This window comes from Colletes latitarsis, chromosome 3 (assembly GCF_051014445.1).
Source record: "Colletes latitarsis isolate SP2378_abdomen chromosome 3, iyColLati1, whole genome shotgun sequence".
Taxonomy (NCBI): domain Eukaryota; kingdom Metazoa; phylum Arthropoda; class Insecta; order Hymenoptera; family Colletidae; genus Colletes; species Colletes latitarsis.
In genome coordinates this window covers 43,110,423-43,126,591 of record NC_135136.1, presented here as the reverse complement: position 1 = coordinate 43,126,591, position 16,169 = coordinate 43,110,423, and the positions used below count along the sequence as shown (strand labels likewise).

At 36.6% G+C, this 16,169-nt stretch overlaps 3 protein-coding genes across 8 annotated transcripts in view; 2 read left to right on the top strand and 1 right to left on the bottom strand.

Annotated features, from left to right (window-relative positions):
• Window positions 1-6,565, top strand: part of Fid (class I SAM-dependent methyltransferase fire dancer) — a 28,362-nt gene extending 21,797 nt beyond the window's left edge. For all 3 annotated transcript variants that reach the window (XM_076762513.1, XM_076762511.1, XM_076762512.1), the window contains exon 9: window positions 3-6,565. In XM_076762513.1, coding sequence (XP_076618628.1) covers window positions 3-1,335 — 1,333 coding nt within the window. In that variant the 3' untranslated portion in view covers window positions 1,336-6,565. The remainder of the gene's footprint in view (window positions 1-2) is intronic.
• A 1,370-nt stretch (window positions 6,566-7,935) lies between these two features.
• Vps2 (vacuolar protein sorting 2) lies at window positions 7,936-10,361 on the bottom strand. 3 transcript variants are annotated; one of them, XM_076762528.1, is made up of 5 exons: window positions 10,205-10,361; window positions 9,313-9,540; window positions 9,074-9,249; window positions 8,842-8,976; window positions 7,936-8,749 (listed from the first exon to the last, which is right to left on the bottom strand). In XM_076762528.1, the coding sequence occupies exons 2-5, from the start codon at window positions 9,478-9,480 to the stop codon at window positions 8,545-8,547; spliced, it is 684 nt and encodes a 227-aa protein (XP_076618643.1). In that variant the 5' UTR covers window positions 9,481-9,540; window positions 10,205-10,361; the 3' UTR covers window positions 7,936-8,544. The 3 variants fall into 3 exon arrangements, with proteins under 3 accessions (XP_076618643.1, XP_076618645.1, XP_076618644.1); XM_076762530.1 differs by having other exon boundaries at window positions 9,313-9,499; window positions 10,206-10,327; XM_076762529.1 differs by lacking the exon at window positions 10,205-10,361 and adding an exon at window positions 9,694-9,838.
• Top3beta (DNA topoisomerase 3-beta) lies at window positions 10,340-14,718 on the top strand. 2 transcript variants are annotated; one of them, XM_076762522.1, is made up of 15 exons: window positions 10,340-10,400; window positions 10,464-10,879; window positions 11,035-11,177; window positions 11,311-11,505; window positions 11,676-11,843; window positions 11,914-12,042; window positions 12,161-12,279; window positions 12,364-12,564; window positions 12,647-12,851; window positions 12,930-13,112; window positions 13,197-13,406; window positions 13,471-13,688; window positions 13,765-13,989; window positions 14,058-14,319; window positions 14,398-14,718. In XM_076762522.1, exons 2-15 carry the CDS (start codon window positions 10,789-10,791, stop codon window positions 14,602-14,604), a joined length of 2,556 nt encoding a protein of 851 aa, XP_076618637.1. In that variant the 5' UTR covers window positions 10,340-10,400; window positions 10,464-10,788; the 3' UTR covers window positions 14,605-14,718. The 2 variants fall into 2 exon arrangements, with proteins under 2 accessions (XP_076618637.1, XP_076618638.1); XM_076762523.1 differs by lacking the exons at window positions 10,340-10,400; window positions 10,464-10,879 and having other exon boundaries at window positions 11,050-11,177; window positions 11,315-11,505.
• Window positions 14,719-16,169: the final 1,451 nt, after the last annotated feature.

Below are 16,169 nucleotides of genomic sequence, written 5' to 3'. Positions count from 1 at the left end.
AGGTACGCGAAAAAGGAGAACACAAAGTCCGAATGCACCGAGTCAAAAGTATCGGACAACTCGGCGGAGAACGTATCAGATACCAGCAACGTGACCGCCGACGAGTCGTCAGGTTACGTGGCCGACTCGAAAGAACAAGATACCAAAGAGGACAGCATCTCGTCTCCGTCTTCGAGGCTCCTGGAGGCAGCGGCGAACGTTGCCAGTTCCTTAGAAGACGCCGTGGAGACTGCTATCCAAAAAACTCACGGTCGATCGCACCAGTCGCAAGTAACGGAACAACGAAGCATCGAAACGTCGCTGACCACCGAGAAAAAGCTCCGAACCAAGCATTCGAGTTCGACCGATAGCTACCAGTTGCCCGAGGTGGAGGACACCTGGAGCGAGGAATGTCGCAAGCATCTGATAGACTTCACCGAGAAGCTCAGCGAGAATCTGATGCAGGATACCGCGCAGGATCAGTTCTGTCAGAAATCGGAGCTCGAGGTGGACGCGTGCAACCAGAGGATCCTCGACGGTACGTTGCTAACGACGAAGGGATCGGACCTGGTCAAGCGTAACGCGACGCTGTTCGATGTAAACGTGGCCAAATCCGCAAAGTCTTGTAAATACAACAACCTGTCGAACACGATCGCTTGGCTGAGTAACAACAGTAACGGCTTCCACGCGAACACCGAGAAGATACCGTTAGACACGGTCAATACGACCGAGACGGAGGACAAGACGCTGATGCATCGAAGCACGTCGGAGGACATAATGGACTTCGTGATGGTCTCGAACACCGGCGAGTTCATGAACGAAAGGGAGAACGCTTCGTTGGACAAGCATCCGTCGAAGCAGCCGTATCTGAGGACAGCGAACTCGATGGAGTCGAGCGACATCGGTGAGTCCATTGACAATACGATTAGCCTCAGCGATGGTAGTCATGCGGAGTCGACGGGTAGGCTATGCAGCAGCATGGTATCGCTGTTGTCGTCCAACAACGCCGAGTATCCGAAATCGTACGCGGAGAAGCGCAAACTTCAGATACAAAGACGATCGGCTTCCGAGGAGACACCGCCCAGGTATCCCGACAACAGTAAACGCAGCACCGATTGTTTGGTCACCACCACCGGTAGCAACGACTCCTTGAGCGCCTCCTCGTCTCAGGAGTCGTTACCGTCGGACCGCGGCGGTGGCGCGATCACCTACCATCAGTACTATCACGTGTTCAGGGAGGGCGAGCTGGACCAACTGATCAACAAATACGTGGAGAACTTGCACATTATCTCGTCCTACTACGACCACGCGAGCTGGTGCATCGTCGCGGAGAAGGTGCAAGTCTGGACTATATGACTCGAGGCCCGCGCCCGAGTTACGCGTACAACTTTCTGCGTGTCGGTTTCTCGCGAGGCGTCGCGCTCGGTGCCCGACCACTCCGCCAGGCGGATCACTTATCGGGGAAGTTAATCAGTTTCATGAAGCTTTACGCGAGAGTACCATGACGTTATCCTTTCGGATTACGCGCAGTATAGGTTCAGGCCGGTTTCATTTACGTTTAGAACGCGTGCACGCCGATGGAATACATTGATACGGATACGTATGGGTTTAAGCAGGACCGTGACTAGGCAGTTTAACCACTCGGGGTAGCGATGAAACACGGCACACCTTCACTTTTTCGATTGATAATCGTACAGTATAATCCACAGCAAAAAATGGAGCATCGAAGGTTCTATTGTCTAAAATTTTTCTATAAAATGTTTTATTCTTACTTGTTTCAATGAGTAATAATTCGAACAAAAAAGTTAAAAACGTCCTACGGACAAAATAAAAATCGACTACAAGAAATATAATTGATTTCTGTTCCTTATAAAAGAAACGGTTTACGTATAACGTGGTTCTCATAGGTACGCGCCCAGTTCGTCTATGCCCTGTCACGGTCCTGGGTTAAACTATCTACTGTTTAGCGTGTCTGAATCCGTTCCGAATTGTTGTGCAGTTTAGATCAAAAGATATTATTGACCGTTGGCTAAGCATTTTATTTGAGTATAAAAAGAAATAGGAGTCCAATTGCTTATCGTTAGTTGAATTCCAGAATGATACTTGAGTTGTTTATGGCTCCTGAGATTCTTACAAGGGTAATCCACTCGAAGACTCGAATTTTCTAAACGCAAATAAACCGGCAACGTTTCGTCTCGCAACTATCTAAAATCTCTAGCGTAAAATCGTATATCTATAACGTACACGACATATATCGGTGCATTTTGCTGAGTTGCAAATAATATATAACAATATCATTCGCTGTGTACCAAAAAAACAAAAAAAAAAAAAAATGGGGCGGGAACACGAAGCGCGAGAAGGCACTAGGTTTAGGATTAAGTGAAATGAGACGACGACGTGTAAATATGTAAAATAAAAAAAAAAAAACGTTTCCGACGTAAGCGCACAGATCGGCAAACAAAGGTATTCATCGATAAGCGACACTATTAGTATAGAGATTTGTATCGTTCGTCTAAACGCTTGACCAAAAATGTTTCTCGTTTACTTGTTCGTTTATTCGTTCGTCTTTGAGTCACCCGGTTGAAAATCCATTCTAGTCTCGAACGGTAGACACATCGCGTAGCCTTAGTTTAAGCGTTTAGGTCCGTGGTTCCTAATCTTCTTCATCGCTGAACACGTATAACCATCGTTCATCCCCTCGTCTCTCGAGCTGCATCGCATTTTAAAAACAAACTATCCGTAAGCTGTAATTCATCGTGTATGAATTCGAAACCGTTGGACTATGCTCACACGTTATTTAGGGCTGGAATTAGGGTTTCCCAATTTTTCTCTACACGAATATTTCTTTGTTAATACGTTATAAGACTTTCCACCCATCGTTAACGTTTCACGGTTGAGTGATGCAACGCGAGGAAATATTTCAACGAATAGATAAACATTTTACGCGCCTCTGTCACATGTATCCGTAACGTAGATCGATGCAAGGAGCAAGACAGTACTGTACTTGTAATTTGTTCGAATAATTCCAGCCCTAATCCAGGCGTTCGACGCTGAGAATCGTTTCGGTAGACTGTTCCGCGCTACGAGGGCAAGTATCTGTCGGTGAATTTCATGATGGATCGATGGGTGGACACTTCCTGGTCACTTTATCATAGAATGTACCGATTAAACGATCTCGTTCTCTCACGGGGCGCGTCGTTTCCTCATTCTCGATAGCATACGCGACAGCAACGATGGGAACTTTCTTTTTACCGTGTATATGTAAATAACAATTGATTCTCGTTCGGCAAACTGTAGATAATTTCCAGGTGTAACGATGCTTCGGTAGGTTAATTCGTTAAAAAATCGAGGACCCGCGATTAGAATGTAAGACGTCGTGAAACTGCTGTTCCAAAATAGCGGATGTTATTGCGTTATTACTACCGGGAACGTTCAGGGGAACAAAGAGCAACGAAACTCACAAGTAACTGGAGGATCGTCATGAAATAAGAGAGTTTCATTTAATACTAGCGACTAATTGATCTTTTCCATAAAAATTTATAAATTCTACTTCTTTATTGCGTAAATTCGTTTATCGTAATTTATATCAAGGAAGTTTAAAGATTCCGAATCAAAGACTGTCGTGAAAGGAAGTCTTCATTAAACAGTTTCGCAATTGTTTCGCCGAGGAGAGCTCAACAATGACCCTGAATTACCGAACGAAACGTAATTCGTAGAGGACCAAAGTAAATGGAGTACGTTCGTAACTTGAATAACGTTGCAAACGAAAGTTTGACAGAACGAAGACTGTAGAAAAGTTGAGATTATCAGGACGCTTGTAATATCGCAATAACTATCGGACCATTCGACAAGAGTATACCACAAACAGCAGAATGAGATTAACCCTTTATTTAGACAAAACAAAAATTAAGTAATTCCTTGCTTTTTAAGGAATGTTAAATGAGATACAACTTCTTACAGGCAACTTTTATCTATCTTTGCGATCCTCGTTAGTTGAAAATTGTCAAAAATGTTCACCCCTATAGGTGCTGCACGATAAACAGTTAACATCAGACAAATAAAGGGTTAAAATACGAGTAACTTGGTCCCGTTACGACCGAACTCCTATATCCATACGCGTTGAAACGGTACTGACTGCGAAAAATCTAGTTAAAAGAAGCAAAAAAATATAATAATAATAATAATAATAATAATAATAATAATAATAATAATAACAATAATAATAGTAGTAGTTCGCGAAATTGTTGACTCAAATATCAAACCAATTTACACACGCGTTTATTTATGTAGAATATAGTTGTCAGATTTATACCATGACGAGATCGGGTCGGGATTGGAACGGTAATTGAGTAATACTGAATTTAACAAAAAATAACCAAATGTATATTCAACAATCATTTCTCGACACAAGCTTCTCCTCCCACTCACTTGTTCATGCATGCATGCAGAAATGGCCCAATAACATTATTTGTGCATTGATAAAATGAGAAATATATATTTCTCGCGATAGCTGAATACAATCGCCTGCGTACGAAAAGCATTAAAGAAAAATGTCATGGATTCAGTGATATTATACTTCATATATTACGAACAAACGTACTTTACTACACTTTTTTTGTAAATATCTTACTGAGAATGCAAAACCAATATATAGATATATACGTGTATACATATATGTATGTATAGGTACATACCAGAATTGGGTAAATTTTATTTTCGAGTAACGAATACAAATTTTAGATACACTCGTAAATTAACTTTTGTTCGCGACTTTGCTCATCTGGGTATCGGTTTAAAAAATTCGTTGATAGATTTTAATTTATAAATAAGTAGTTAGTTTACGAATCAATCTAAAATTCGTAATCGTTACTCGTGAATAAAATTTGCCTAACTCTGATATATACATCAGCAGTCTATCACTGTTTCATTAGCAAATTTTGTCTCTCTTTTGAGAATACGTTCTATTACATAATAACCGTGACTTGAATCTTTTCCATTACAAAATTTACTTTAATTGTTTCTTATTTTAAAGAGCTATTGTTTAATCGAGCGTAAAGACTCGAATTAAAACGATATTCTTAACGCTCGGATAAGAAGTATGTATCGTTCTTGAAGCCACGACGTGTATCAACAGTAGCTTCATCACAGTGCGATCGAATGAATGTACAATCGATAAAATCTGAGTTCTACGCGATCGGTAATTTGAATCGAAAGCCTAATAATTTGTTACTCGCCCATATTTCTACGAACGTCCATGATTAAACTGATTTTCTTGTTCTTCTTATTCGATATACATCACACGTAGAGTACATCACACGCAAGCATTCTATACAATTAATATATGTAACGATCCGCGTTAGTTTGCATACACAAACGGTTCATAGAAACGAGTATAAACGGGTGTAAAAGCAAAATACGTACAGGAATCAAGATCGCCGTAATGAAATTATTATAGTAGTTATTATAGATCAGGCATGTGCGAATATACAATTCGATTGATGGCGTTACGTAGAATTAGAAGGAAAACAGTTATAGAATTTAATTTCTGAATTTATTGTTGCAGTCTAATGGCAGTATAGTCTTCCTCGATATAATTATTTAAACCCTATTTAGTACGAGATCAAATGTTTAAGTTTTATCGAGTAATACGATCGAGATAAATTCGTATATGCCTACTGTAGGTAAATCGATTTAAGATTTTCAATTTGTAATTCTGCAGTAAATTAAGGAACGAACAAAAAAAAAAATACGAAGAAAGCTGTCGGATTTAAACGCTGCATCTAGCGAAGGCTGTGCTCAACACAGCTTATACATGTGTATATATGTTACGAGTATGTACGTACACGTAAAAACAAATGCATACAAGCGTACATAATGCGCAGGTACACACCGTGTATAAGGTCTAATAATCCCACACCTATATAACGAATATTTAAGAAGAAAAAAAAATTGTCCTTCGCGCATATTTATTCCCCCTCCATCCAACAAGAAGCATATAATTATCGCGATAATAACACGAGGTTCAGTGTTGCGTACGACTTTCTATTATATCGTAGCATATCGCACGTCATTATAACAAGAGTATCGACTTCGTTCTGCAAACTTTGAGCGAGAACCTTGAAACTAGAAATAAATTTTATTCTACGGTATAGATAATTTCTCTTGAATTGATCGTAAATGTTTTTAACGTTAATTGTAAAAAGTCGTGTAAATATTTTGCGTTTAGTTTTCATTTCGAAGTAAGAACCGACAATATTTCGATAAATACTTTTTGAGGTTAAGATGACAAGTACTTTGTCAAAGTTTCCAGAACGATTCTGATAAATACGCATCTGAAATTGTATTCGGAGAGAAAAAAATGCCATAGAAATGGTGCTATTTGTGAGACATCAGCGATTTTAGGTACTATCGAAGGAACACAGTTGTATCCCCCGTACGTACTCGAAGCAGATTAGTATTTTCATTACGTTTCTTCGTGATCGTTAATTTTCGTTCGACTGCACAAATATCAGGGTAATAAATTCGTTACGTGAACAATTTGCGAATGAACAAATGGTCAAAAATACAAATGAAAGAAAACTAAAAACGATTTTTTATCCTTCTGCATGATTTAATGTATATCGCTTGGGAGACTAGTTTTTCCCGCCAACAGTTCACGATCGTTGATCAACTAGCATTGTAACACGTAAAGTTTATTTCGGTATAAGCGAAAGGAATCCATCCCCGATATTATAAAATTGGAAATACTTTATTTTACGTAGTACTCACTACTACCATTTATACTATTAATAATGATTACTGTCCCCAAATACATTACAATACTTCGTGTGACTACCAGAGTATCGAATACGTGCGAATTTTTTCGAACGCGTTTAATTCTAAGTAAACACGACGAGAGGGTGCTACAAGATATCTCCTCGATATAACGATTCTAGCTTGGGGTACGTTGTGCTTGGGCGATACCTCTGAGATGTTTAAAAGATATTGACAATATATATACATGTGATTGACAGAAGGTCCCATCACAGTTTTGTAAACTACATCGTATTTCTATAGGATTTACCATTCGAGGAACGGAGAAAGTACGAAAGAGCACGCGATCGTAATTACAGTGAGTAGCAAACAATATGAGACCAGCTTATCAGTAACGGGGGGGGGAGGGGAAAAAATAAAAGAATGATAACGGTGAACCAGCACTTTTAACAGTAACTTTATTGATACTCTCTAAATATAATTAAGATAGAATAGCGGTTTGTCGTAGTCTGGTTTGCCAGATCATAATAAACGATTCCTAGAAAAAATATATCTGTTACTTAAAGAGGTTCGCGTGCGACTAATGTTTTCTTCGTTCCTCCCGCTTTAGTATTATCGTATAAAACAACAAAATTTTTCCTTTTCTCTTTTTCGTTACTTTTGTCTCACTTTTCTTATATGTATATCTCTCTCTCTCGATAATATCGTAATAGCGGTCCTGTGCACAGATACGTTTATTGAAACTCTCCATAACGATACCGAATTATCAATTCAGTGCACTTCGATCGATTAATTAAAACCGTTCGTATTCATTTTGAACGTCTACTAGGCCATATTTGAAACCAGACCAGACTTCTATTTTATACTTATATTTCACGGTCAGGATATTAGAATGATTATCCACTGCGCACTATTATGTATATGTACATTTTGTTTAATAGAGATAATATTTCATATTTCCCACGGAATTATTGATTGCTACACCTTCTGACGACCTTCTTTGTTTTATAGAAGAAAATCGATTTCGCGATCGATCGACGACTGTTTTTTCCAGCTTACGAATCAGAATCGTATACTGCTTTTAATAATTCGTTTCATTCTTTGTGCAATTCTTTTATCTATTTGCTTTTTCTATAAAACGTTTAATTGTAACGTGAAGGTAAGTTAAAAGAGTACATACCATTAAAGGGTTAAGAAATGAACTAAAAGAAAATTCTCTTTATATTTTATTGACTGAATCAATATATTTTATAATACTCGACAATTCCACAATACTTGTATAAATAAGCAATTTATATTATCAATATCAATTAACACGGCTGAATTAAAAAATTTTCCTTCATAATTTTATACTTGCTGAAAGCAAATGTTACACGAGGCACTAAAAGATTAAGTTCCGATAAAAACAGTAAGTAAACTTATATTTTATATTCGGTACGTAATTCAGTATTCTTTACAAATTCCTTTGTACAAAAAACCATTCAGGGACACTAAGATACATTAACTCTTCCTGTTGTAAAATTGCTTCATTTTTATATAAAAAAGAAAAGAAAAAACAGTAACATAATGGTTAATAAATACTTGAGGCAACAAAGATGCCTTCCTTCGTTAATATGAATTCACAAGGAATCAGAAATATCATTATGTTACAAATTGTACATCTAAACGTATAAATCGAGGTGCAAATGCTATATTATAGTATATGTACCTCTAACTAAAGCTGTAGAGCGTATAAAATCAAATGTGCTTATAATATTGATGCATACTTTTCTTTTTTTACATACTTTACACTTTTTTCAACTATATGCACGTTTATTCGCGTCGTAAATTTTCAAGTCTAGCTTGCAGATCAGCATCTGCATCCACTAGATTTCCACCATCGTCATTTCCTGCAGTAGTTGCAACCGGTTGTTTTGAACCTGTTACATTCAGAGAACCTGATGCCTGTGGCAGACCAGACAATTGATCTGTCAATTGTAGACCCAGTTCATCTAGAACTTGTGACACAATTGCGTCGCTAAACAAATAAAATAAATGCGATTGAAATTACCAATAATTTTATAGTTACCTATCAAACAATTGCTATTTTAAACCAATTGCAGTAATTACCTTTTTTCTTCATCTTCCTCATCCTCCATTGCATCATCTATCGCATCATTCATAATTTCTTCTTTCATATCCATTATCTCTGATTGTTTCTCAAACTCTTGCAATATTTTTTGTATTTGAGGAAGATTCAATTGTCTATAAAATGAGTATCATTTACATGTAACATACAACAGAATCAAATTCAAGTAATAATACATTATAAGTTGCAAGTTTCTTACTATAATATTCTTACTTGTTCATATTCTGCATTGCTCTTGAGACTCCTTTCATTGCCTGTGCCATTGTATTTTGCGAACGTAATGTTAAAATTTTTAGAGAAACTGCTTGGATGTATGCTTTCATTAATAAGAATTTCTTTACATAACGCCTAGTTCTCACAAGATCTTTAGCCATAATTTTCACAGCATCCTATAAAATGATCGATAATAATTAATAATAAATAATAAATCTAATGTAATCAAAATATATTACCATTTGCCCGGCCTTAGCAAGTTTCTTTATCTCTGCAATAATTTTCTTTTCCTGCTGTTCCATTCTCATCTTTTCCGTGTCAAGATCTCTCATTGCTTTGTTTAAAGCTCTCTGATTCTTCCTGAGCATTTCCTCAGGAGTAATACGCCTTCCAAATAACCAATCCATGGTTGCGATCGAGAGTATCCACTTATTGTAATTAATGCAAGTTAATTATCGCAAAAGTAACTATAAAAAATAGATTCTTGATTACGTATCGAAGAAATTACGAACGAATATAAAAAGATATAATTGTCATTGACAAATAAAAGTTTCAAATTTTCACTCTATTATGGCGAATAAATATGTGCCTTTATATGCCTCGTAACGTGAATCAACTACCTTTAAATGATCAAAATACTATCTTGAACTACGAAGTCGATACTTTTGTTAGGTTACTGTTTCGATATCGGATACTGTCTAATTATTTGAAGCTGACAAGTCGATGAGTCACAACACCGAAAAGATTATGCGTACCACTAGATACATATAGCTATACACCGCAAACGATAAACTTTCTTAAAATAAACAAAACATTGAGTTGTAAATTCATTTCACCAAATTAACCACGTAACCTTTAATCGCTCTATACTCGAAACAATGCAATTAAATTGGAAAGAAACAACTAAATTACCTACGTTATGATTGTGTCAAGAATTCCAAACATTATTTATGCCTAAACAATCATGTTTTTAATAATAACTTCCACAGCGTTATTTCCTGTGAAATACTCTATTTTTCTTAGAAATATTGATAATTAGAAATGTAATTCATTGGACTGAAAATATTTATCAAAAATCCTACGAAATTTTTTCGCAACTGTTACGATAAGCATATTGATAAATTCGTTTACCTTCTTTGACGTTTATAATATAATAATAATGGACGCTATAGAACGAGCAAGATCGACGATACTTAATTCTTTTATAAAAAAAATGTTGATACTCTGTGAAGCTGTTCGTGCATAGAATTATAAACTTTCTGCGTATTGTTAGCAACTTCAGTTCGTAGCATGTCAAAAAATAGTCTGGGCACTGATCTGCTGTCTGGTAATATTGTCTGTCACATTAATCGTAGTTATTGTTAATAAAATAAGGTGTATGGTGATACAGGAAACAGAAACAGGCACGAGATTCATGGCATAAGTAAACAGGAATAGACAGGAATAGACAGGAACGTGCAGGATCGAACGGATTCAGACAAGTTCGAACAGGATCGGACAGGAATGGACAGGAATCGATCGGAATCGATAAAAATGTACAGGAATGGACAAGAATCGATAAAAATTTAAAAATAACAAAAATCTTCGGTGTACCTATGTGTAGAGAACGTGTGTGCTTAGACTGTAAGGGTTTTAAGAGTTGCGTTGACACGCACGTGTAGTAAAAGTTGTAAGTTATTGTAAAAATAGATATATAGTTAACAAATTTTGTAAAAATGAAAACAGCTTTGATGGTGGCTGAAAAGCCGTCTCTAGCAGCATCGCTTGCCAATATTTTAAGTAATGGTGTATGTACTTCCCGAAAAGGTGGGTTAGGTTCTTGTCAAATTAAACATTAACTTTATACGCATAATGTATCATTTTTACCTCATTTTCGTATAATTTTTTACGCTTTTTAGCTTCAATGTTGAATACTAAAAGTCAGCATTGAACAGAAAAGTGATATAATATTTAAATTTTAGGATTAAATGGATCTTCTTCGGTGCATGAATGGATAGGTCAATTTAGGTCAGAAACAGTGAATTATAAAATGACCTCTGTCTGTGGTCATGTTATGACACTGGATTTCATAGGAAAATATAATAACTGGGACAAAGTTGATCCTGTAAGAGAAAGTTACTTTTAGTTATATCTTTTGCTTGTATTAATATAACTACAAAGCAGTTTTAAGTAATTGTGTATGAAATCAGCTTCTTTTTTTTCTATATGCACATTAATTATTTCTTGTAATGTTTAAGGCAGAGTTATTTTCGTGTCCAACGGAAAAAAAAGAAGGAGTACCTAAATTAAAAATCCCTTATTTCCTTGCTAAAGAAGGGGCTCATTGCGATTATTTGATATTATGGCTGGATTGTGACAAAGAGGGTGAAAACATTTGTTTTGAAGTTATACATGCTGTACAACAAGGCATGACTAAAAGATTGAGTCCAAATGTAAGTCTTTTGAAGTAAAATAGAAAGTTGGTGATTATCCAAATGGCTTATACGACGTATAATTAATATTCTGTTGTAATTACAATTGATAATTTTTTCAATATTGGAGCCGGCAGGCCGCGCGCAAACGATTCCCGAAATTGGCGATGTAAATTTTTTATCTGTTGCAGGACATTTGGAGAGCACGATTTTCTGCTATCACAGATAAGGATATTAAGTCTGCATTGGCAAATTTGGTAAAGCCTAACGAAAATGAAGCAAAAAGTGTAGATGCTCGACAAGAGTTAGATTTAAGAATTGGTTGCGCTTTCACGAGGTTTCAAACGAAATTTTTTCAGGTAGAACCATCGAAAAATAACAATATTGATTTATTGTTATATAACATTTTACGTGTATTTTTAACATTAGGGAAAATATGGGGATTTAGATGTAACTCTCATTTCTTATGGTCCATGTCAAACACCGACGCTGGGTTTTTGTGTCCAAAGGCACGATGAAATTCAAACATTCAAACCGGACGCGTATTGGGTTCTACAGGTACAGTCCATTTGCAGTGAAATAACTACATATATATTCGTACACGGTAGAATATAATTCTTGTAAAATAACTGAAATATACAGTATAAAGAGGGAAATAAATTAAAATACGTTCAAGGTCACGATTGAATCTTCCGATGGTCAAAATATTGTTTTAAATTGGGGCCGTGTACGATCTTTTGACAAGGAAGTAGCGAACATGTTTTTAAGCCATGTCAAAGAATATGACCAAGCAATGCAAGTATCAAACGATATAAAAATATTATGATCGTCGATGTAATGATAAAGTACTAGTAATACATATTGCATTAAATGATACAGAATCATAAGCGAGGAAAAGACAGAAAAGACAAAGTCGCGTCCTATAGCACTGAATACTGTAGAATTGATGAGAGTAGCTAGTTCAGGTTTAGGAATGGGCCCGCATCACGCTATGCAAATTGCGGAACGTCTCTATACGCAAGGATATATAAGTTATCCTCGAACCGAAACATCAATGTACCCGGAGAATTTTGATTTATCGTAGGTTAAACGAAACTTGATTGATTCTGAGCGAACTTTTACACTTTCCTTCATTTAAGTTGACGCAAATATTTACATTTAGTGCAGCATTAAAGCAACAGCAAAATAGTGCCGATTGGGGAGAATCTGTTCGTAAAATATTAGCAACTGGTATCAATAGGCCAAAGAAAGGACATAATGTTGGTGATCATCCTCCTATTACTCCAATGAAACATGCTACACGAAATGAGCTCGATGGCGATTCGTGGAGATTGTACGATTACATTACACGACACTTTATCGCTACCGTAAATATAGCTAGTTTAGTACGTTGCAAACTTGTTTGAATTAGAAAAGGAGGAAATGAAATACTTTAAACCTTTCAGTTGGCTCAAGATTGTAAATATTTAAGTACAACGGTCAAATTTGAAATAGGAATGGAAACTTTTACTGCGAATGGACACAGTTTGGTGGACCCTGGATATACCAGTATTCTCACTTGGCAAGCACTTGGAAGCAACGATATATTGCCTAGATTCACACCCGGCGAAAGAGTGAATATACAAGAGGTTGTTAACAGATAAAGTTGGTTTTGATTGTTTTCTGTACGAAAACATTGATATTTGACTACTTATTTGTACAATTTTTAATAGACGAAGCTGCTTGAATGTTACACACAACCCCCAGATTACTTGACAGAGGCTGAATTAATATCTCTTATGGAGAAGCATGGTATTGGAACAGACGCTTCTATTCCAGTGCATATAAATAATATATGCACGCGAAATTATGTGAATGTTGCGGCTGGTAGAAAATTAGTTCCAACTTCGTTAGGAATTGTGTTGGTTCATGGTTATCAAAAGGTACGCGTTTATTATACACGTGAAAGTAATAATTAATTACATGGTAATTTTGTATTAACATCAGATAGATCCCGAGCTGGTTTTACCCACAATGAGATCTGCAGTGGAGGAGCAATTAAATCTTATAGCTCTTGGACGAGCAGATTACCATGCCGTGTTGCAGCACACAGTAGAAATCTTCAAACAAAAGTTTCATTATTTCGTCGAAAATATAGAAGCGATGGACCAGTTGTTCGAAGTTTCGTTTTCTCCTCTTTCTGCGTCGGGGAAAGCACACTCTCGGTAGAAGCATGAACCTAACGCGTCAATGTAATACGCGTATTATCTATGTTTTTAATATTTGTTGCTTGGTATTCAGGTGCGGAAAATGTCGACGTTATATGAAGTACATACAAACGAAACCGTCGAGGATGCATTGCGCACATTGCAACGAAACGTACAAGCTCCCCAAAAACGGCAACATCAAAATTTACAAAGAGCTAAAATGTCCATTGGATGATTTTGAATTGCTCTCGTGGTCTACGGGAGCACGAGGGAAAAGTTTCACGTTTTGTCCATATTGTTACAACAATCTGCCATTTAGGTGATTCTTTTTTTTGTATAATACTTTCAATCAATCAAGATTAATACTTTCACGATGAATAATTCCAGAGATATGAAGAAAGGAATGAGTGGTTGTAATTCATGCACGCATCCGACCTGTCCTCACGGTATGAACTCGAATGGTATATCAAGTTGCCTTGAATGCGAATCGGGAATACTTGTACTTGATCCTTCAGCTGCACCGAAATGGAAACTTGGCTGCAATCGTTGCGACGTTATAATAAATTTGTTCAAAAATGCTCACAAAGTAGTAGTCGACACTGAAGTGTGCGACTGTGGGGCGCAATTAGTAACTGTTGAATATAAACAGGTAAAGTACTAAATTTTAATTGTTACGTTATGGAAAAGTTTCTTATACTCAAAATATAAATGTTTAATATAATTGCAGGAAAAGAGTAAACTTCCTAACAAAGCTACAGAGATGACTGGCTGCGTATTTTGCACAGCAGCTTTCGTGTCTCTCGTAGAGAAGCATCGCGCTGTCGCCTCGAAACCGGTAGTAACTCGTAGTCATAGTCATATAAAAGGTCGTACTCGAGGTAAACCTCGCCCTTCGAAAAATAAGATGGCAGAATTGGCTGCATATTTTGTATAATAGCAATTTGTAAATGGAGTCTGTGAAGATTTCAAGCCATGATTTTATTTAATAGAATTAGAAATGTGTAAAACATTCCTTATTCCTATATTAATAAAAAATCCATAATCCATATTTTCCATGTTACTTATTTACATTTTCCACTACCTATCCCATTAATTCCTTAATTTTAATAAATCCTAAAGTTAAAAATATTATTCGAATCTATTTAAGTTGTTCAACCACGTCTTTATACATTATTTAATTAATTAATAAGTTATAAACGATTACTGAAAGCGATTCTTATTTGAATATGGCGCTAAAAAGTGACAAGATATAGTATCGCCATCTAACGTCAGGGATGTCGTACTATCCGGAGTAGAACCCCCTCTCGCCCCCCACGATTTGGTGACGACGTATAGTATCGCCATCTAAGAACAGGTTTCGAACTAAAGGTGGAGTACAAATCCCCTCTCGCCCCCCACGATTTGGTGCAATCGTATGGTATCGCCATCTAAGAACAGGATTTGAACTAAAAACGGAGTACAGCTACCCCCACTCCTCCTACTCCTGATACATACTACTTAACTTGATTATTCATTAATAACTCCTTTCCTGGGATTAAAATATGAACTTTTAGAATCGAAGAATATAGTATAGACCCTTGGCAAGATTCAAGGATAGGTTTTAGAATCATTCCGCCAGTAATTAAGACGTTATTAACGAATATCGGAAGCCGGAACATTTACGGCTGTATCACTGCCTGCTTTAATCGATGAATTATCTACTTTTCAACGATAATACCCATATTTTGGCTATTATAGAACCAAGTAGACATCCCTGGCAATATTTAAGGACCGATTTTGCAACGCTCCATGCTCTAATTAATTAGTTATTAGCGATAGATGCCTAAAGTGTCGCGTGAAAAGGTAGGAAACAGTGGGCCGACTTCCGATATTCATTAATAACGTTTTAATTACGGGCGGAATGGTTCTAAAAACTATCCTTGAATCTTGCCAAGGGTCTATACTATATTCTTCAATTCTAAAAGTTTATATTTTAATCCCAGGAAAGGAGTTATTAATGAATAATCAAGTTAAGTAGTATGTATCAGGAGTAGGAGGAGTGGGGGTAGCTGTACTCCAATTTTAGTTCAAATCCTGTTCTTAGATGGCGATACTATACGTTGACACCAAATCGTGGGGGGCGAGAGGGGATTTGTACTCCACCTTTAGTACGAAACCCGTTCTTAGATGGCGATACTATACGTCGTCACCAAATCGTGGGGGGCGAGAGGGGGTTCTACTCCGGATAGTACGACATCCCTGATGTTAGATGGCGATACTATACCCTGTCACTTTTTAGCGCAATATTCAAATAAGCTTATCACTTATTAATTACATTAAATAATGTATAGAGAAGCGGTTAAACAACTTAAATGGATTCGAATAATATTTTTAACTTTAGAATTTATAAAAATTAAGGAATTAATGGGATAGGTAGAGGAAAATGTAAATAAGTAGCATGGAATATATAGATTATGGGTTTTTTTATTAATATAGGAATAAAGAATGTTTTTACATATT